The sequence below is a fragment of the Erythrolamprus reginae genome, chromosome Z (genome assembly GCF_031021105.1).
Source record: "Erythrolamprus reginae isolate rEryReg1 chromosome Z, rEryReg1.hap1, whole genome shotgun sequence".
NCBI classification, from domain to species: Eukaryota; Metazoa; Chordata; class Lepidosauria; order Squamata; family Dipsadidae; genus Erythrolamprus; species Erythrolamprus reginae.
In genome coordinates, this window is record NC_091963.1 from 82,443,199 (window position 1) to 82,466,565 (window position 23,367).

General features: G+C 43.0%; 1 protein-coding gene across 4 annotated transcripts in view; it reads right to left on the bottom strand.

The window, feature by feature from the left end:
* GLB1 (galactosidase beta 1) overlaps positions 1 to 23,367 on the bottom strand; it is a 304,228-nt gene that overhangs the window by 24,820 nt on the left and 256,041 nt on the right. For all 4 annotated transcript variants that reach the window (XM_070727400.1, XM_070727399.1, XM_070727401.1 and 1 more), the window contains one exon: positions 21,192 to 21,299. In XM_070727400.1, coding sequence (XP_070583501.1) covers positions 21,192 to 21,299 — 108 coding nt within the window. The remainder of the gene's footprint in view (positions 1 to 21,191; positions 21,300 to 23,367) is intronic.

Genomic DNA, 23,367 nt, shown 5'->3' on the forward strand with positions numbered 1-23,367 from the left:
GGTGTGAGAGAGTAGAGTGTTGCAAGTTTTGCCTATGGTTTGTTAGGTTTTGTTGCTGAGAGTGTAGGTATTTTGCAAGAGCAAAAGGGTGGGGAGTGATATCTTGGTTGGGAGGGGTTGAGCGTCCAGTTGAGTCCAGTGATGTTCAGGTGAGTGCTCTTTATGTGTTATCATTATGATGAGTTATATTCTTGTTTTTGTTGATTTGTTTGTTGCTTTTTTTAAAAAAAAAATTGTTACTTGTTATTTTTTGTATTTTTACTTGCTCTTTTCTTTAGGGGAATGTGTAACTTGATAGGGGGCGCTGCTGAGCTCTGGTAGAGTATTGCAGACTTTGGGGGTTTCTGGCTGGCTTTGCTGGATCTTTTTTACTTGTTTACTTTTGGTTAGATGAGATCATGTGATCTCTCAATGTCCTTTTAGGGCCATGTGATCTGTTTGCCTGTGATGGCGGCTTCCTCTTTTTTGGGAGTATGTGGTCTGGGTTTGGGTTGGTTGAGGGGGTATCCCTTTCCATAAGGGTGGCTTAAGGGTGTTAGGTAGGGCTGTGGGCTTGTTTTTGCTGGGCTCTGGCCTCCTACTGCTGTGGTCAGGGGCTTTTGGCTGCCTCTTCTGGGCTTGTCCTGTTTTGCTGTCTTCGGGACTTCTGGGTGGCTCAGCTGGAGTTTGGGTGCCTTCTGTGGACGTTAGGGGCTATGTGCTGACTCTGCCAGGCTCCAGGTGTGTTTCAAGGACATTTGGGGCTATTGGACTGTTGCTGATGGGATCCGGGCTCCTTCTTCTGTCCTCGAAAGTTGCGGGTGGCTCAGCTGGGCTTTTGGGCATCTTCTGGAGTCGTCGGAGGTTTCAGGATGGCTCGAATGGCTCTGGGTGACCTTCGCTGGTGTCAGGAGCTAAAGGAAAGCTCCTTCATCAGCTGGGCTTCTGTAGGATGCATCCGGGGCTGAGGGGAGGTCACTGAGGGTGACTCTGAAGGTTCTGGAGAATCTGCCTGGTTCTGGAGAATCTGCCTGGTGTCGGGAACTATGGGAGAATCAGCTGGGCATCGGGTTGCTTGGGAGGTCGCTGAAAGTTTCTGAAGGGCTGGAGGGGGGGGAATCCGCCTCGTGTTGGGCACTTTGGGGAGAAATCAGCTGGGCATCGGGGGATTTTTCTCTTCCCCAACTGGCCTCAACTGCTTGAACTTTCTCCCCTGCCTCTTGAGCTGTTCGAAACTGGCGGCTCCCTCCTTCTCTTCCCACCGCAACCATCACTTTCCTTTCCATTTACCCGCTGCCACTTCCGATGCCACAAACAGTTTCAAGAGTCCCTCAGCTTCTTAGCAACCTCTTTTCTCAGTGTTGTCCAGCCAGCCTCCGGTGCTGGGAGGTTGCGGTGAGTTTGATGCTGGTTGCAGTCACCACGTGGAGTCTGGAGCTTGGCACTTCTCCTCAGCTCGTTTCAGTCTCCAGCTGCAGATTTCAGTCTGTTGTTTTGATTTCATTTTTGCTGGTATTAGTCCCTGTTTGTTTCCTGCTAATTGTCTAGCTCTAGCTCTGGGATTTTTTAAAACTTTTTCCCTGTCTTGTTCTTCCGTGATGTGGTTAAATGTCTGCCCTTTCCACCATCTTGAATCACAACAGATTCCTCAAGATCAGCTGCATCCAACCCAGACTGACCCCTGGGAGGGTGACCACTTTGTCCATGGGATCAGCCAAAGTGGAGATATGGAGAGGGGCATAAGGTCCACGAACCAAGCTCTCCTGGGCCAATGGAGGCCAATTTGACTTCTGCCATCTCCTACAGGATCTGCTGAATGGCCATGGGAATGAGAGGAATTGGAGGGAACACCTAGAGGAGTCCCTGTGGCCAGGCACAGTGGATAGCATCTGTTCTTTCTGCACCCCGAATCCAGTACCAGGTGAAGTACCTGGGCAACTGGGCGTTCTCCAGAGTGACAAAAAGGTCTAGAACTGGCTGGCCGAACCGGAACACTAGTTGTTGGAAGATGTCCAGGTGCAGAGACCATTCTGCCTGGTCTATCTTGTGACGGCTGAGCCAGTCAGCCTTGCGTTTGGTCACACTGGAGATGTGCTCTATGATCAAAGACTGGAGATGACGCTCTACCCAGAGTCTGAGTTTCATAGCCTCGGCCATCAATAGCCGAGACATGGCACCCCCCTGTCAGATGACCTGTGTGCCTTGGTTGTCATATTGTCCTTGAGGACAAGCACATGTTGACCCAACATGAGAGGCTGGAAATGGCAAAGAGCCAGGAAGACAACCTGGAGTTCGAGCAAGTTGATGCTCAGGCATTTCTCTGCTGGGGTCCAGATGCCTTGGGCAACTTCCAACAGGGCGTGAGCTCCCCAACCTGAGGTCCTGGCATCTGTGGTGACCAAGAGTTTCTGTGGTGCCAGAAAGTAGGTCCCTTTATGGATGGCCCCTGATTTTCACCACTGGAGGGATCTCTGGACAGCGGCTGGGAGCTTGACTTTGGCTGGAGAAGAGCCACATCCCGCCTGATGAAACGGAAGCAAGAACTATTGAAGGTCCCTGGAGTGCAAGTGGGCCCAAGGAATAATATGTATGACCAAAATCATCTTGCCTAGGAGTGAGGACAACAGACTCAGGGAAGTCAAGAGTTGACCAGAACTTGCTGGACAGTGTCCAATAGACTGAGCCTAAGCTCCTGTGAAAGATACACTGTATACTTCAGGGAGTCAATCATGGCCCCCAGATGAGTGATCTGAGCAGAAGGTGACAGTTGACTTTTCTCTAAATTTACAATGAAACCATGGTGTTCCAGAGTGCGCAGTGTTATCTGGATGACTCTCTCTGCTTGGGATGGAGAAGAAAATTTAATGAGAATGTCTCCCAAATAACATTGTACATAAACAGGCATTACCCGCAGGATAACATCCACCACCTTGGTCAACACACGTGGTGCCAAAGAAAGCCCAAATGATAAGGCAGCATATTTGTACTGCATACCCAGGGTATGTTGACGATGACATGGCCAAATTGGAATGTGTAAATACACTTCTGAGAGGTCTATAGAGGCCAGTGCTGAATGGCTGCCAAAATAGACTGCAGGGTATGCATCTTAAATTTATGGTAGGCCACATACCTGTTGAGCCTCTTGAGATCAAGGATTGGTCTCCATCTACCTAAGGATTTAGGGAGTAGAAACAGAATTGAATAAAAACCCTGTCCCTATTGGTCCCTGGGAACCCACTGGATGTCCTGGATGTCCAGCAGATGCTAGATGGCCTCCTGCATAAGGGCTCATTTTGCATGGTCAGGAGACAGCAGGGAATGAACAAAAAACCTCGGGGGGAGGGAGTGGAGAGAAATTCTATGGCCAGACCCAATGAAACAGTGCCTAGCACCCATCTATCAGTGGTGATTGCTTGCCATCATCTGGCATGTAATGCCAGGCGACTCCCAATGGGAGGAACCGGTAAGGTCTTACTTGTACCGGTGGAAAGGGCGACCGCCAGCACTTCAAAAGGGTGGCTTGGCCTGACTACCCCTGATAGACCTGTCTTGGAGCACCTTCTGACAGGCATTTTATTTCCCTTGACACCGTTCAGAGTTGCAACCATAAGACTGCCCTGGGGATGGTCAGTGCTCTTGAAAGCTTTTCTGAAGGGTTGATGTGAATGGGGATTGGACTTTTTGGAAGAGGAGGGCAGGACCTCCTTTGTTTTCACCAGGAAGGGATCTAAAACCTGGCCAAAAAGTGACTGACCTGCTATTGGAGCAGATGCGAGCTATCACTTGTGGTGTGTATCCGTTTATTTCTTTATTTATTTATTTATTGGATTTGTTTGTCACCCCTCTCTGAGGACTCGGGGTGACTCACAACATATCAAGGAACATAACAATACATCTAGAATCCCATTAATATGACTAAAAAAACACTTTAAAAGTTTCATTTAAAAATGTTCATCACCATTCACTCCACAAAACACACTAAGACAATCATTGGGCGGGGGGGGGGGAGATCTAATAGCCCCAGGCCTGGCAGCATAAATAGGCCTTTAAATTTTTACGGAAGGCAAGGAGGGTGGGGATAGTGCGAATCTCTGGGGGGAGCGATTCCAGAGGGCCGCCCCCCCCCCACCAGAGAAGCCTCTTCCCCTAGGCCCCACCAACTGACATTGTCTGGTAGATGGGACCCTGAGAAGGCTAACTGTGGGACCTGAACGGACACTGGGGTTTGTGCAGCAGAAGGCAGTCTCAGAGGTAATCTGGCCCGATGCCATGTAGGGCTTTGTAGGTCATAACTAACACTTTGAAAATAATTTTTATTTACATATATATAAGACAACAACTACAGACGGTACATTTACATAAAGAAAAAGAAAATAAAATACAGAAAAAACAAGCAAGAGATATATTTAGTAGAGACTGTTGACAGCGTCCTCTCTTCGTTTTGTTCTTGAGTTTTCGGCGATGTTTAACCCAGCGATTTAAATTATTTGTTTGTTGTAATTGGGTTTTTATGTATTTAAATTACTTCCGTGTCATGCAGCACTATTAAAGGTGAGTTCTGTTATTTAGCCAAATATAAAATTGTTCCCATATTTGGTAGTATTTCGTTTTTTCTTTTCCTTTTAGCTCCATTGTTAATTTGTCTGCTTCAGCACAATCTAACATTTTTTAAATTAAATTCCGTTCATTTGCCATGTTTTCATTCTTCCAGAATTGTGCGATAGCTATTCTTGTTGAGGTTATTAAATGTTGTACTGGATAAGATTGTTCCTTGTTCATCTGATTTTCAATAATGCCAAGCAAAAATATTTCAGGTTTCATTTCTAGTTCAATCTTGGTTATTTCCTTTATCCTTTTCTGAAGTTTGTGCCAGATTTCTTTGACTTGTCTGCAGGTCCATCACATATGGAAGTATGAGCCTTGTTTCTCACTACACTTCCAACAGTTAGCCTTGAGGTTAGTGTACATTTTTGCTAGTCTTCCGGGGGCATATGCCACCTATAAAACATTTTTATTGCATTTTCTTTGTATGCGGTGGATTTTGTGATTTTGTAATTGGTGTACCATATTTTTTCCCATTGGTCCAATTGTATTGTGTGACCTATATTCTTTGCCCAAGCGATCATATTCCCTTTAACTATTTCTTCTACGTTTTGGTGTTCTTGGAGTATTTTGTAAATGTTTGCAATTGATTTTTTGTGAGGGCCTAATAAGATTTTATCTAATGGAGTGTAATTTTTCTGTATTCCATATTTCTTTATATCTACATGGAATCTAGATGATATTTGATAGTAGCACCACCAGTCCACTTTTATCCCTTCTTCATTCAACTGTGTTCGTGTTTTTAATTTTGAATCTTTATCTAACAATTGTGAGTATTTTAATAGTTTTTGTCGGTTTATAGTATTTGGGTAAATTATTGCTTCTATGCTTGAAAACCATAATGGTATTTTAAAGTAATGTTGCTTTCTAATTAAGTTCCAGTTGACCATTAGTGACTTCCTTACCAGATGATGCTTAAAATATGAGTGTGTTGTAGATTTGTTATCCCAAATGAAACTGTGCCATCCGGACTGGATATCATGTCCTTCCAAAGCAAGTAGTCTGGTATTTTCAAGTTGTATCCACTCTTTAACCCATGTTAGCGCTGCTGCTCGGTAGTAAAGTTTGAAGTTGGGTAGGCCAAGTCCCCCTTGCTTTGGATTATCTTGTGTCCATTTAAGTCTAATTCTTGGTCTTTTCTTTTGCCATATAAATTTGGATATCAATTTGTCTAGTTTTTTTAAAAAAAGGTGCCTTCTAATTTAATTGGAATTGTTTGGAAGTAATATAAGAATTTGGGTAATATTGTCATTTTTATTGTGGCAATTCTTCCTAATAATGAGATCGGTAATTTAGTCCATGTATCCAATTGTGATTCTGTTTTTTTTAGTAGTGTATCGTAGTTATCTTTTTTTAGTGTTATACATCTAGCTGATAGATTTATTCCTAGATATTTAATTCTTTCTGTAATCCCTAGTTTTAATTTACTAGTCAGAGTTTCTTTGTCTTTTGCTGTCATGTTTTTAACTATAATTTTAGTTTTGGTTTTATTGATTTTTAGTCCTGCTACTTGTCCATAATTGTTTACTTCTTCCAATAATTTTTGGCCCATTTGTATCGTATTTTCAATGATGAAGGCTATATCATCTGCGAATGCTTGTAACTTAAACTCGTGACCTTTAGTTTTTAAGCCTGTTATATCTACGTTTTTTCGTATTTGGTTTAACAAAATTTCAGTACATAATATAAAAAGGAGTGGGGATAGTGGGCATCCTTGACGTACTCCTTTATTTATTTGAAATGTGTCAGTTGTCTCTCCATTGATTATGATTCCAGCTGACTGCTTTGAATATATAGTTTGAATTGTTTTAGTAATTTTTTGTCCAAAATTCATTTTTTTCAGTACCTCAAATAGGAATTCCCAATTTAAATTATCGAACGCTTTTTGGGCATCCATAAATATTATTGCCGCTGTTTTTTCTGAGTGAGATTCGTAATATTCTAGAGTATCCAGCATTATTCTAATGTTGTTTTGAATATGCCTACTAGGTAGGAACCCATTTTGATCTGAATGTATCCATTTGTTTAGTATTGTTTTGAGTCTATCAGCTATTATTGCAGTGAAAATTTTATAGTCCACATTTAACAACGCTATGGGTCTGTAGCTCGCTATTTTTTCTTTTTCCTTTTTGTCTTTGGGGATTAAGGCTATCAGGGAGTCTGTCCATGAGTTTGGCATTTTCCCTAAATTTAGAACTTCATTGAATACTTCCAGCATCAGTTCTTTTAGAGTGTCCCCAAATTCTTTATAGTATTCTGCCGGAATTCCATCTGGTCTGGGAGATTTGTTATTTTTTTGTTTACTTATGGCTGTGTCTAATTCTTCCCTGGTTACCTCCTTCCCTAAAAGTTCTCTATCAAAATCTGTTAACTCCTCTATTTCACATTTTGTTAGATAGTTATTTATGTCTTTTTCGTTTATTTCTTCCTTTTGATATAGAGTTTGATAGTAATCCCTGATGATCTTCTTTTTTTCCTTTAGTGCGAATTGTAATATTCCTTTATTATCTTCTAATTGATTTATATACCTATTTTCTTTCTCTTTTTTAAATTTATATGCCAGCCATTTACCTGTTTTGTTGGCATGTTCAAAATGGTTTTGTTTTGATCTTTTTATTTGTATAGCTATGTCTTCTTGTATAATTAAGTTTATTTTATGTTTAATTTTGTCCTTTTCTTGGTTTAAATTGTTATTTTGGGGATCATCTTGTAGCTGTGTTTCCAGTTTTTTAATTTGTTCTTGTAGATCTCCTAATTTTTGTTTCTTTTTCTTATTTTCTCTGCTTGTGTAAGCAATTGTTAGGCCCCTTGTGTACGCCTTTGCAGTGTCCCAAATATTTTGGATTGGGGTGTCGTTGTTCCAATTATCTTTCAAAAAAATATTTTAATTCTCTGGTCATATATTTTATATATTCTTTTCCTTTTATTATATTTGGATATATGGCCCAACGTTTATTCCCTTTTCCTTCTGTTTTAAATTTTACTACTATGGGGTGATGATCCGCCCATGTGTTTATGCCAATATTGATTTCTTCTATTATATTTTCGATTTCATTTGTGGTCCAGAACATATCTAGTCTGGACCATGATTGGTGTGGGGAGGAGTAGTATGTGAATTTGGTCTTATGTTTATTTCTTTCTCTCCATGTATCTTTTAATCTATGTTCTTCCACCAAATCAAAAAAGGCTGACGGCAGGCTTTTCCTGTTACTACATTTGTTATTTCCCCCCCCTGTTTTATAGTCTATTCGAGGATCTACTATCGCGTTGTAATCACCCAATATGCACATGTTGGGGTTTTGCATTCTATTTATTTGATCGTGTAATTTCTTGTAAAAATCTTTTTGATTCGTGTTAGGTGCATAAATAACAATCATTAATATCTCTTTTTGGTCTATGGTAATTTCTAGCATTAGGATTCTCCCTTCTTCGTCTAGATATTTTTGTTTGGGGTTTAACCATTCTTTGACAAAAACTACTATGCCTCTCTTTTTGTTCTCTGATGAGGCTGCGAATATTTTTCCAAGTTTCGGTTTTTCTAACAATTTTTCCTCACATTTTTTAATATGGGTTTCCTGCAGACAAGTTACATCCGCATTTTCATTTAGTAATTTTTTGTAAATTTGTTTTCTTTTGATCGCTGAATTCAGTCCATTGATGTTTACCGAAAATATTTTTGCTTGTTTGACCATGTTATTGTTTCCTAGCCGTGGGTCTTGTAACTATTCTCTCTCTTTCCTCTCTTGCCTCTCTTGGTTCTTGGTTCCTGTCTTTTGTTTCTGGGTTGGTGTTTCTTGCTTCCTGGTTGATGGGTTCGCTCTCCATATTGCTGTTCCTGGTTCCTTCTAGATTTTCCTCTATAAATCTGTCGGCTTTTTCATATGTGTCAATTTTAATCTTTCTATCTTTCCATGTGATTAGTAGACCCTCCGGGATTAGCCATCGGAAAGGGATCCCTTGTCTTATTAGTCTGTTCGATATGAATTGAAAGTCTCTTCTCCTATCTCTTATTCTCTTTGGAATTTGTTTCAGAATTACTATTTCTTTTCCTTCAAATATTAATGGTTCGCCTCTTGTACTTTTATAGATTGCATCTCTGACAGTCTTCTTTGTGAACCTGATGTGTACCTCTCTGGGTAATTTAAAACGTCTCGCATAGTTAGTTTGGACCCTGTATAGTTCATCAATATGGTTCCTAAGCCCTTCTTCATCTACTTCCAGGAGTGTAGTAAATATTTCCGTGATTTTTTTGAAAAGGTCTTCATCGTTAGTTTCGGGTACATTCTGGACTCGCAGATAGAAATTTGCTTTTTCCATTTCTAATAAGGCAACAGCGCCCTCTAGCGCATGGTTTTCCGCTCTTAATCTCACTTCTGTTTCTTCTATTTTACGGTCTGTCTTCACAGAATTTTCTTCTAATAGTTTGATTTTTTGGTCGTGGTTTTCAATGGTGTCTTGTATATTCTTTATTTGAGTTTTAATTTCTTCCATGTTTCCATTCATAAGTTCAAAATTCTTGTTTGTTTGAGTTTGGTTTTGTACCATGGTTTCTTGCGTCTTGGACATAGTTTCTTGTGTTTGTTTCATGAAGTCATGGATTAGATCCAGTGAGCTTTGGATAGTTTGAAGAGTTGGCCCTTGTTCTTGCTTTTCTATTGTGGTCATCTCCGTCGATGTTTTTGATCCGATTGCGAGCGGTGTTGTTGGAGTTTGCTTCCTAAGTGATTTAGTGTAGGTTTGTGTCATTTTTACCGTTTTAAGAAAATTACTCCACACTTTCATTCAATGTTCAAAATACAGAAATTCTTGTAATCACAATTATATTAAAGAATCAATATTTAAAACACATTAAATTCACTATTTTTAGACTGCTATAATGCTATAGTAATTCTGATCTTTATATTTATAATTATATAATATATTTGTACTTATCCTATCAAGGTGTCCCAAAAGTATAAAAGAAGGGGTAGCAGAAAGAAGGGAAAAAGAATAGAGTTGGTATGAAAAAGGAGTTAAACTTATACAGTGGTAACAGTATCTTGTATTATTCACTTATTAATCTATTATTAATCTATTATTACTTATACATTGATCACACACTTATTTATATACACTTATAGCAGGGTTGTATAGAAGAAGAAAAAAGAAAAAGAGAAAAACAAGTGTAGAAGAGAGAAAAAGAGGGGGGGAATTCAGCTTATCTTTTAACTATTTCTTAATAATAATCGCTACCTAAGAGTATATTTATATATATTTTTTACAGACTCAGAGATATAATTAATTCAGACAGATGACTAACTACTAATTAGGTTTTTTAAATCACAATCAGTTATTAATTAATTAATTAATACAATTCATAGAAGTACTTAAATATTTAAATTAGAGATATATAACTTAAAATTATAAAAAGTACACGAATATACATAAATATCTAGTTGCCTGTAACTTATGTCTATATCTAGAAAGTTGGTACTATATTACTATATTAAATTACAACTTAAGAGGGGGGGAGTAAAGGGGAAGTAAAAGGAAGAGAAGTTTATTAGAGGAGGGGGATTGTAATAAAGGGATATTAAGCATGAGGGGCAATATGAAAAAAAAAAGGTGCTGGGAAGTTCTGTTTCTGTTATAAAAAAAGGATTTAGTATGAGGAAAAAGGAATCACAAAAAAGGGGGGGGAAACGGTATTGAAAAAAGAAAAATGGAGAGGGGGAAGAGGAGAAATATATATGTAAAAAAGATAAGGGGAAAGAAAAAAAAAAAGCCGCTAATGGCAGTATCACAGTTCGGAGAGCTTTCCCGACAGGAAGCTATTTGGTGTTTACGTTATCATCTATTTCTGAGACATCACAGGAAAAAAGAAAAAAAGGAGCAAAAGTAGCTTAACTCTGTAACTTTCTGTAGCGGAGTTATAAAGTTCAGTTGATTGAGGGAAAGAAAAAAAGAGAAAAAGATAGTCCGAAAGTCACGTTTAGTAATGTGAGTCTATTTGCTTTAGACACCTATTGTTCTCGTTGCATCATTTCTGCTCACGCTTACTCTTGTTGCTTACGGCAAGTTCTTAAGTTACTACGGCAAGTTCTTAAGTTATGGCAATTTCTTAGGTTTCCTTAGGTTTCCTTAAAGGAGCCGCAATCAGCATAGGGCGAGAGAAATGGGGGGAAAAATAGCAAGAGCCGGGGGAAGGGAAAAGTCAAGACCCACGCACTATAATATAGACTGAAAAACGCAACAAATTACAAAAGGGAGAGAAAAGGATCCAAAAAGAAAAACGTCAAAGAACAGAGCGAAAAATAATAGCTGGGCTTTCCTGTTGCTGGTGGACTCACACAGAAGTTTAAGGTTGTAAACTTTCCGGTCTCACAATTACGCTCCGATTCGGGGGTTTTTGGGTTTTTTTGCACCGACGTCTTACTCTTGTAGGAGACTTTCTTGTTCTGTCTTGTTTTGGAACTTCTTGATATTGAGGTCGATCTTGGTTCTTCTTATTATTTTGGCTGTCACCCTCTGATCCACTGGTCTACGCCGTCTCTCTTGCACAACGCAAGAGAGACGGCGTAGACCAGTGGATCAGAGGGTGACAGCCAAAATAATAAGAAGAACCAAGATCGACCTCAATATCAAGAAGTTCCAAAACAAGACAGAACAAGAAAGTTCCAAAACAAGACAGAACAAGAAAGTCTCCTACAAGAGTAAGACGTCGGTGCAAAAAAACCCAAAAACCCCCGAATCGGAGCGTAATTGTGAGACCTCTTTCCTGATGTCTTAAGGGGTCGCCATGTCTTCGGGCCATAGTGCTGTCACACCGGCTTCTTTCCCGTTGAGTTCAGTGGGATCTAGCCATGGAAGGTGGGGTTTGCGCACACCAACACCTTCCTGGAATATTCCCACCTTTATCGCTCACCTCTCCGGGATTTGCGATGGCTCTAAAAGAGCCCCCCAAACGGAAAATCTCAGAGTCAAGTGGAGCAGTATCTCCCTTAGCTCTGCCTCACCATGGCCCCGCCCCCAGAAGTCCCCATAACCAACACTTTGAATTGTGTCCGGAAACTAATCGGCAGCCAATGCAGTTCATGGAGTGAAGGTGAAATATGGGTATGCCTTGAGAGGCCCATAACCGTTTGCTGCAGTTTGGACAATTTGAAGTTTCCGAACACTCTTCAAAGGTGGCCCCATGTAGAGAGCATTGCAGTAGTTGAACCTCAAAGTGATAAGGGCATAGGTGACCATGTTGATCAGTTGCGAAATGAGGTCATCCGTCTTGCGACTTGTGCAGCCCCCAAGGTCTTGGCGAAACGGGCTGCCTGCAATATGGTGTCTGACAAATATTGGGCAGCAGCCAGCAGCTTCTTGATGTCTTGCTGTACCCACAGGTCAGTCGATGGAAGATGGTCCCGCAAGGCGCAATGCCATTTCAGGGAGATACGACAAAAAAAGAAGCTGAAGTAGCCATTCCAATGGCCCAGACAGCAGACTGGTGGGCCCGTTATAATGCTGACTTAGTATGGCGATCCTCCAGCTGGAGGATCCAAAGAGTCACCAGGCATCCTAGCAATGGTGTACAGAGCCACAGCAGGAACCAGCAGGTGCTGGTCCAAAGTGTTATCAATGTTGAAATAATGCTTGTTCAGGGAACTGGATAGATATCCAGAGACAGGTGCAAGGTGGAGTTGGGATAACCTTCACTTTGGGTACTACATCAAAGAAGATGGGGTCATTGGAGAGTGGATCAGCTTTTGGAGTCTCACCAGGAGGTGCAGAAGCATTAGCTGTAACTCTCACCTTATGGAATAGAGAATGAAAAAGGCTCAGGTGAAATAAAGCAGATGATGCAGGTGTGTCTGGTTGCAGAGCCTCATCATCAGAGAGCTTCAGATTGCGTGAATCGCCCTCATCTTCCAACTCCATATATTCTTTACAATCCCTCTCAGAGGATTGAGACTGGTAACCCGAATAGCGGTCCTCCTCCTCCTCTTCATCATCATCCACAGCTGTGGTTGGTTGAGGCTTGGGAGGAGGATGGTGTGATGGAGCCACTGGTGAAGAGAATGAAGCAACCAAGTCTCTCATGCAAGCCTCAATGCCTCATTGGATGGCCTTGTCCACCTTATCCTGAAGTTCTTTGGAGAGAGGAACTTCAGAAGGAAGAGTGCTCAACTCTTTGGTGGGAGGAGGAGCAGTCTCAAGGTAGGTAGAACCAAAGGGATTGGTTTCAGCCAGGTGCAAGGTGCTGCAATTCAGCAAAACCAAACTTGTAAAGTGGGCCAGAGGAGACTGAGAACACATTCTGGAGGAGCAGCCTTCTTTTTCCTGGGTTCTGAAGAGACCCTCTACTTAGAATCTAATAACCTACTCTCAAACAAACAATTTGGATTCAGAAAGAAGTTATCCTGCAACCTACAACTACTTCACTGCAAAAACATTTGGACTATCCAACTCGACCAAGGAAAATCCATTGATGCAGTTTATATAGAGTTTTGCAAAGCCTTCGACTCAGTGGTCCATGACAAACTACTCCTAAAACTCAAATCCTATGGCATCTCAGGACTCCTCCACAACTGGATTACTGCATTCCTGTCAAACAGGCAACAAATTGTCCAAATTGGTAGCGCCATCTCCACCCCGTCCCTGTCATAAGTGGCGTTCTCCAGGGAAGCGTACTAGGTCCTACTCTCTTCATTCTCTACATCAATGACTTCTGTGACCATATCGAAAGCAACTGTGTTCTTTTTGCCGATGATGTGAAACTTTTCAACGCCACTGACAACACACTCACTCTCCAAAAAGACCTGGACTTTGTCTCAGACTGGTCTAACACCTAGCAACTTCAAATATCAACCAACAAATGCTCTACCCTCCACATCAGCAAAAAGAATCCAAACCGCACAAACTGAATAAATAATCTCTCACTGCCAACCCACACTCAGTAAAAGACTTTGGAATACTAATATTGAATGACCTAAGCCCACTGGAACAATATCGCCAAAAAAGCTTCTAGAGTTGTTAACCTGATCCTACGCAGCTTCTGCTCAGGCAATCTCACACTACTCACAAGAGCCTACAAAACTTTTGCCAGACCCATCCTAGAATATAGCTCATCTGTCTGGAGCCCATATCACATCTCGGACATCAACACCCTTGAAAATGTCCAAAGATATTTCACCAGAAGAGCCCTTCACTCCTCCACTCGAAACAGAATATCCTACGAAAATAGACTAAAATCCTGGGCCTAGAAAGCCTAGAACTACAGCGCCTAAAACACGATTTGAGTATTGCCCACAAGATCATATGCTGCAATGTCCTACCGGTCAATGACTACTTCAGCTTCAACCGCAACAACACAAGAGCACGCAATAGATTCAAACTTAATACGAACCGCTCCAAACTTGACTGTAAAAAATATGATTTCAACAATCGAGTTATCGAAGCGTGGAACTCATTGCCGGACTCAATTGTGTCAACCCCTAACCCACAACATTTCTCCCTTAGACTCTCCACTATCGACCTCTCCAGGTTCCTAAGAGGCCAGTAAGGGGCGTACATAAGTGCACTGGTGTGCCTTTCGTCCCCTGTCCAATTGTCTTTCCTTTCTCTCACTTATCATATACATTTTCTTTCTTTCATATCTCCTCTCCTCTTCTTTCATATATCCTCTCCTTCACTTTACCCTTATATATATTACTACATGTCTATTTTTCTTCCTATGTATTTGTGTATTGGGCAAATGAATAAATAAATAAAATAAAATAAAGTAGGACCTGACTTCGCCTTCTCTGCAGTGATGGCCAAAGGAGGACAGTGAGGGTACCTATGCTTGGCCTTGGAAAAAGGCTTGCTCTGAGACCGAATTGGAGAGCAGTCTCTGATAGGGTCGGGAAGAACCAAGGTGATGGCAGAATTCTCAGCAGTGTCCCTGGATGTCTTGTCCTTGTCCTTGGTATGCTTAGGCAGTGAAGCCATATCAGCAGGACCAAATAAATGAATAACAAATAAAATATTATTCTTACCATCATTCTTATGATACTGGCATATTGCCATATTTTAAAAATATTTTTGGTATTTTTTGGTGCTTCCTATGATTTTATATGAATATTTTTCATTTTTCTGCCATTATTTTATTATTTTTAAAAGTTCAAAATGGCCACTGCCATAAACAGGCAGGAAGACAAATTATGGTGGCCTAGAAAGGTCCTGCAAAATGGCTGCCGCCCTTTACCACATCCAAAATGGCCACCACAGCTCTATAGTGCCCTCCAAAATGGCCACGGCCATGAACCCTTTCCAAAATGGCTGCCTTGAAATGGCCACCGAGCACATGGAGAGGGAGGTAATGTATTCAAAATGACCACGGATCACATGGCCCAAATCATAAAAGGCTCAGCTGTCAGGGGGCCAAGAGTGTAACCAGGCCTCTTCTAAAAAGGCCAAAGCAGGCAGAAGGAGACAAGATTGTTATTGGAAAAAAAACAGGAATCGCAGGCCATATGATTCACAGGTAAGTCTGGAGGGATGGGAGGGGGTGCCAGGACACCGGAGCAGACCTCAGAATAAGCTGCAAATGGCGATTTTTGGTGGGAAAGGGCTGGGTCACCTCAGAAAATCATGAGGATGCCGGAGGAAGGCCCAGCTGATTAGTGGGCCTTAGAAGAAAGCAGCCAATCTGCTTTAGGCAGGAACAGGCCAGGCTGTCTCAGGAAAGCATCAGAGGGTGGCGATTTTTGGTCCCGTTAGCCAGTGGGCCATCACTGTGTGGCCACGAGTAGCCTCAGAAGGGATCAGTCTCAGCTTCTAGGCCTGTAGGGACGAGGGTCATTAGAGGGGCGAGGAGCACTCATTCAGTATAATCCAGGCAACCAGGAAGGCTTAAAGAAGCCAAAGCTCCAAAAGGAAGCTATTTGGCTTTGGCTAAAGCTGCAGTAGCAATGCCTTGGCCTTTTGGCAGGCTACGTAAAGAAGGCTAAAGAGCTGCCAGTCTGATCAATGAAAAAAAAGGCCAAGGATTAATTTGGAAAGGCTAAGCAACCACGAGCAGGGGAATGGGACTTTTTGCTTCCGCCAGTTGGATGAAGCTCTTTCCTCCGCAGCAGCTGATCGGCCGCTGCCTTCACTCCCTCGCCCAAAGGCCCGTAGCTTTTGGCCCCAGCCCTTTGGCCACAAAAATCCAAATTCAGCCACAGCCTTTTGGCCAGATGGGACACTTCACCACCATCCAATCAGAACGGTTGTTACAAAATGCTACTTTTGGAAGGAAAGAATGGGACAGTTTGCTCTTTCATACACAAACACACACATTGAATGATAGAGATGGAAGGGACCTCGGTGGCCATCTAGTCTGACCCCCTTCTCATTCAGGAGACTTACAGAATGATATAGAGAGAAGGGACCTCGGTAGCCATCTAGTCTGACCCTCCTTTTCATTCAGGAGACTTACAGAGTGATAGAGAGGGAAGGGACCTCGGTGGCCATCTAGTCTGACCCCCTTCTCATTCAGGAGACTTACAGAATGATAGAGAGGGAAGGGACCTTGGTGGGCATCTAGTCTGACCTTCTTCTCATTCAGGAGACTTACAGAATGATAGAGAGGGAAGGGACCTTGGTGGCCATCTAGTCTGACCTGACCCACCTTCTCATTCAGGAGACTTACAGAATGATAGAGAGGAAAGGGAACTCAGTGGCCATCTAGTCTGACCCTCTTCTCATTCAGGAGACTTACAGAATGATAGAGAGGGACGGGACCTTGGTGGCCATCTAGTGTGACCTGACCCACCTTCTCATTCAGGAGACTTACAGAATGATAGAGAGGGAAGGGACCTTGGTGGCCATCTAGTCTGACCCACTTTCTCATTCAGGGGACTTACAGAATGATAGAGAGGAAAGGGAACTCAGTGGCCATCTAGTCTGACCCCCTTCTCATTCAGGAGACTTACAGAATGATATAGAGGAAAGGGATCTCACTGACCATCTAGTCTGACCCACTTTCTCATTCAGGAGACTTACAGAATGATAGAGATGGAAGGGGCCTCAGTGGCCATCTAGTTTGACTCCCCTTCTCATTCAGGAGACTTACAGAATGATAGAGAGAGAAGGACCTCGGTGGCCATTTAGTCTGACCCTCCTTTTCATTCAGGATACTTACAGAGTGATAAGAGTGGGAAGGGACCTTGGTGGCCATCTAGTCTGACCCCCTTCTCGGCTAATGATCTCTCCCTGTTTGCAGAGAGAGAGAGAGGTCCATTAATGCTGTGGGCATCTAGACAATCCCATGCTCTTTTCACCTCCTCCTATCGCCATGTGGACAGTCCACAAAGTGTGTGTGGGGCGGGAAAGATTGGAGGGCTAATGATCCCTCCCTGTTTGCAGAGAGAGAGAGAGAGGTCCATTCATGCTGTGGGCATCTAGACAATCCCATGTCCTTTTCACCCCCTCCTCTCTCCATGTGGACAGTCCACAAAGTGTGTGTGTGTGGGAAAGAGTTGGAGGGCTAATGATCCGTCCCTGTTTGCAGAGAGAGAGACAGGTCCGTTCATGCTGTGGGCATCTAGACCATCCCATGCCATTTTCACCCCCTCCTCTGTCCATGTGGACAGTCCACAAAGTGGGGGGGGGGGAAGAGTGTTGGAAAGGACCCTGAAGAAAAAGAGAGAGAGAGAGACAAATGCAAAGGGAGTTTTAGAGAGGAGCATGTAGCAGTGTGTTCCCCCAGCCAATATTCCTTTCGCATCTGCCACGAGGCATCGTAAAAATTCCACAGATAATCATGACAAGCAGGTCATAAAGGGGCCCCAGACAGCAACCAGCCTTCGCTTCTGTCGTTTGCTAATAGAATCCTACCTATCTCTCTCTCCCACCCACCCATCTTTTGTGAGGATCATTAGACCCCAAGTCTTCCCCCCCCCCCAATACTTTGTGGACTCTCCAAGGTCCCTTCCAACTCTTGTTAACTGTGTATAGATGGAGAGCAGGAGTGGCCGCCTACCCTCACTTCTGACAAACTCATTCCGAAGTGTGAGTGTTCATTGCTTCCATTTGAAATCAAGTGTTAATGTTGTACATTTCCCAAAACACCAGAACGAGTGAGTGCAACCTAAAGACAAACATGTCTGTGTGTGTGTATGTGTGTTTGTGTGTGTGAAAAAGCTCCTCATCTTCAAAGACACAGGAATTAACAAAAGAATGAGAAAAATATAGGAGTTATCATTCTACAAATTGGCATACTGGGTCACATTTAGTTGGGGCAATAGACCTCATGACCCCTTTACCATATATCACACCAAAGAAACAGGAGTTTCCTAAAACAATTAGCATTTCAAGGAGATATAGGAACAGCTTACCACATGCTCCTTTTTTTATAACTAAATTCTGTACTTGGTGATTTTGATTCCATATCTATTGATGGGATAAGCATTGGAGTTTAGCTTTGTTGAAAACAAAAGTTCATTGCTGCTGAGTGTGTGTGTGTGTGTGTGTGTGTGTGTGTGTGTGTGTGTGAAAGAGCTCCCAAAGCCCCCCACACACTTTGGGGACTCTACACATGAACGGAGAAGAAGGCATGGGATCGTCTAGATGCCCAGAGTATGAACAGACCTCTCTCTCTCTGCAAAAAGGAAAGGATCATTAGCCTTCCCATTTTTTTCCCCACAAAGCCCCCTGCCCCCCCCCACTTTGGGGACCCATGACTCTTTTCACCCCTCCTTCATTCGTCTTAAGGGTCCCCAGAAGTGGGATGGGGAGGGGGCATTGGGAGCTCTTTCAAACCCACAAACACACACCCACACATACCAATTCTACTCAGGACCCCTCCTCAAGCAGGAAACTGACACAGAGTCATAGAGATGGATGGTACCTCAGAGGCCATCTAGTCCAGCCCTCTTCACAAGCAGGAGAATTGGTCTCCTGGTCAAATTTCTGGGGTGCTAAATTGGCTGGTGGAACTCCATGCCTCACAACAAGCTAATTTGGGAAGCCAATCAGATTGGTCCTCACAAAAGATGGGTGGGTGGGAGAGAGGGATAGGTAGGATTATATTAGCAAATGACAGAAGTGAAGGCTGGTTGCTGTCTGAAGCCAATTTATGACCTGCTTGTCATGATTATCTGTGGAATTTTTACGATGCCTTGAGGCAGATGCGAAAGGAACATTGGCTGGGGGAACACACTGCTACATGTTCCTCTCTAAAACTCCCTTTGTATTTGTCTCTCTCTCTCTTTTTCTTCAGGGTCCCTTCCAACATTCTTTCCCCCCCCCACTTTGTGGACTGTCCACATGGACAGAGGAGGGGGTGAAAAGAGCATGGGATTGTCTAGATGCCCACAGCATTAACGGACCTCTCTCTCTCTCTCTGCAAACAGGGAGAGATCATTAGCCGAGAAGGGGGTCAGACTAGTGGCCACCGAGGTCCCTTCCCTCTCTATCACTCTGTAAGTCTCCTGAATGAAAAGGAGGGTCAGACTAGATGGCCACCGAGGTCCCTTCTCTCTCTATCATTCTGTAAGTCTCCTGAATGAGAAGGGGGCTTAAACTAGATGGCCACTGAGGTCCCTTTCCTCTCTATCATTCTGTAAGTTTCCTGAATGAGAAGAGGGTCAGACTAGATGGCCACTGAGTTCCCTTCCCTTTCTATCATTCTGTAAGTCTCCTGACTGAGAAGAGGGGTCAGACTAGATGGCCACCGAGGCCCCTTCCCTCTCTATCACTCTGTAAGTCTCCTGAATGAAAAGGTGGGTCAGGTCAGACTAGATGGCCACCGAGGTCCCTTCTCTCTCTATCACTCTGGAAGACTCCTGAATGAGAAGGGGGGTCAGGACAGACTAGATGGCCACCGATTTCCCTTCCCTCTCTATCACTCTGTAAGACTGCTGAATGAGAACGGGGGGTCAGACTAGATGGCCAGTGAGGTCCCTCCCCTCTCTATCATTCTGTAAGTCTCCTGAATGAGAAGGGGGTCAGACTAGATGGCCACCGAGGCCCCTTCCCTCTCTATCATTCTGCGAGTCTCCTGAATGACAAGAGGGGTCAGACTAGATGGCCACTGAGTTCCCTTCCCTCTCTATCATTCTGTAAGTCCCCTGAATGAGAAAGTGGGTCAGACTAGATGGCCACCGAGGTCCCTTCCCTCTCTATCATTCTGTAAGTCCCCTGAATGAGAAAGTGGGTCAGACTAGATGGCCACTGAGTTCCCTTTCCTCTCTATCATTCTGTAAGTCCCCTGAATGAGAAAGTGGGTCAGACTAGATAGCCACCAAGGACCCTTCCCTCTCTATCATTCTGTAAGTCTCCTGAATGAGAAGGGGTCAGAGTAGATGGCCACTGAGTTCCCTTTCCTCTCTATCATTCTGTAAGTCTCCTGAATGAGAAGGGGGTCAGACTACATGGCCACTGAGTTCCCTTTTCTCGCTATAATTCTGTAAGTCTCCTGAATGAGAAGGTGGGTCAGGTCAGACTAGATGGCCACCAAGGTCCCTTCCCTCTCTATCATTCTGTAAGTCTCCTGAATGAGAAGGGGGTCAGACTAGATGGCCACTGAGGTCCCTTCCATCTCTATCGTTCAATGTGTGTGTTTGTGTATGAGAGAGCAAACTGTCCCATTCTTTCCTTCCAAAAGTAGCATTTTGTAACAACCGTTCTGATTGGATGGTGGTGAAGTGTCCCATGTGGCCAAAAGGCTGTGGCTGAATTTGGATTTTTGTGGCCAAAGGGCTGGGGCCAAGAGCTAGGGGCCTTTGGGCGAGGGAGTAAAGGCAGCGGCCGATCAGCTGCTGCGGAGGAAAGAGCTTCATCCAACTGGTGGAGGCTAAATGTCCTAAACCCCACGAGCAGTGCTGAGGGCCCTATCCCAAGTAGTGGTCATAGCTCCCGAAACTAAGGCTTGCCCAACTTATCACTCTGCATTGTGAGGCAAATCTTCTCCAAGCCAGGCCTCATCTCACTTTCCCCTACCTCGCAGCTGGCATCTGGCAGTAAGAAATGTGTGGGCCTTTGGTTGGAATTGCGAGCGACAGCTGGAATTCAAAATCCCAAGTGTGCCTCAATACAACTATAGGCCAGATTGGTGTTGGGGAAGCTAGCAGGGGGAAAGAACTTATGAGTAAGGTTGGTAAAGGTAGATGACAGGTAGATGTAGGAATGAACTTTTGACTGAAGTAAAGGCACAGGAGTGAGTCGAAGAGGGGGGGGGTGTAATATGGGGGGGCGCTATTTATATTTTTCTAGACTCAGTCCTGGATAAGGTCAAACCCATACTTGCAGGCTAACTCCTCCTACCCTGGAGAATAGATCTTACTTAGAAGACAGTACTTATTTGGCATTCTCTTTGTATAATTATTATTATTATATTACATACAGGAGGCAGGATAATCCCTCAGATAATAATAAATAGATGATAGATAGATAGATGATAGATAGATAGATGATAGATAAATAGATAATAGACAGGTAGGTAGGTAGGTAGGTAGGTAGGTAGGAAGGTAGGTAGGTAGGTAGGTAGGTAGATAGATAGATAGATAGATAGATAGATAGATAGATAGATAGATAGATAGATAGATAGATAGATAGATAGATAGATGTAATCATAGCTATAACCACAAGAAAGTAATTGCAATATGGTGCTTTACCCCATCCACAGAGATATAGGCCCGGTCACGAATGCCATCAAATGAAGAAAGAGTTTCCTTACTGCAGTTTCTTGGTAACTTTGTTCTGTATAATGCATATCCAAAATACTTGAAGAACAAAATAAAGACACACATTGAAAATTATTTTAAGCAAGCATTGTATTTTTATAATGTAACCACATTTATATCAATTTATATAGCCATCTCACAAATGCAGTTGGAAAGCACAAATGGGGCTCAAACAAAACTTTTTTTATAGACACTGCAGAAAACTCATAATATGCAGGAATCAAGGTTTAAAACTCCTGATAAATCAAGTATTTGGTATTTAAGAGTCACAGAGAATGGGGGGGGGGGTGTACTGGGATCTTGGATGCTATGTACCTACATTGTTAGTTGGACTGTTGAAGAAAGTTTGGAAAATCATTATGCAATATAAAAACATTTAATAATTTGTTTGAGATTAAGAATATGGAAAGAGATTTATAGTTCTTATCAGCATATCCTCTGAATTGAACTAATGTACAGTACATTTCCCATCATTTTGAAAATATTTGTTAATTTTAATAGAGGTTGGCGTGAAGTATAAGAAAGATGACAGAAGAAGAGAGTCAAATCAAGGATCCCTAAGTTTGATATTGCAGTCAACGCAAACAGGTCCAATAATCAGCATGTTTAAATAAAAGTAGGACAAAATCTGTTATCACTCAGTAGGCATAAAGCCCTAGTGGCGAACCTGTGGCACATGTGCCAGAGGTAGCAGGCAGAGCCCTCTCTGTGGGCATGTGCGCCGTTGTCCCATCACAGACGAAATGCTGCCAGACACTCAGTGTTTCAGTGTAACAAGTGATAGGCAAACAGGGCTTGGATTGGTGGATACAGAAATTTGTATTTTCGATTTGAGGGATTGAATTAGAAATTGTTAAATATATACAGTGGTACCTCTTCTTACAAACTTAATTCATTCCGTGACCAGGTTCATAAGTAGAAAAGTTCGTAAGAAGAAACAATTTGCTTTTTAGTCTTTTTGAAAGAAATACCTGGGATCTTTAGGAACAGAAGAATTGAAATAAAGTTGCCAGGCATTCCGTCAAATCTCCCCTCGTCTCTTTTGAATGAGGGTGGGTGTGGATGGGAGGAAAGCCGTGAGAGCCCAGCAGAGAGGAGGGGGTGGGGGAGGTGTCATCTCTGCACCCAGGAAAGAAGACAGCAGGCTACCCTCAGAAGAAATGGCCGAGGCAAAGCTGTCACCGGAGGACCCGGGCTGTGTGTGGGAGGCAGCAGGAGGCCTGGGGCCCCGCCTTGCCAACTTGTCCTGGCAGCAACTCAGACCCCTGCCCCACCCCACCAACCCATCCTGGCAGCAGCTCAAACCCCCACCCCGCCAACCTGTCATGGCAGCAGGGTTCCTGGGTGGCCTCAGTGTGGCTTTTGGAGTGGATGGTGGTGTGCCCTTGGCCGAGGGTGTTGGGGGGAGATGGGCAAGGCAGCCGGATGGAGAGCAGCAGCAGCAGCAGCAGCTGAGAGAGAAGCGAAGGTTTGTAAGATGAAAATAGTTCACTAGAAGAGGCAAAAAAATCTTGAACGCCCGGTTTGTATCTTGAAAAGTTCATATGTAGAGGCGTTTGTAAGAAGAGGTACCACTGTATTGGTATTTCTAGAGGGAAAGAATTACAATTAGTAATGCATGAGTTGATTTATCCCTTGGAAATTTGGGGTTTTGAATGATTAATAGTTGATGATGAGAATTAATATTGATATTGATTAATTTCATTTAAGAATTTAAATTTAACATAAGTATTTAAAAGTAATAATATAATGAAGCAATAACTTGGTATATGATTATATTATAGTTTGGTAAAAATTGGAGTTGTGGAAATAAATTTAAAATGAAGTACAGTGATATCTTGTCTTACGAACCCCTCGTCATACAAACTTTTCGTGATACAAACCCGGGGTTTACTATTTGTTTGCCTTGTCTTAAGAACCATTTTCATCTTACGAACCCAAGCCAGGGGCGTGTGCTTTCTTACTGCGCATGCGCTCTACCGTGTGCTATCTTACTGCAGCAGGGATTCCCCTGCCTTGTGACTGTCACTGCTGGAATTTCCTATTTGCTTGCCGCCCCCGCCAGGATTTCCCGCCTCCTTTTGCTTGCACCGGCAGTCCTGAGGCG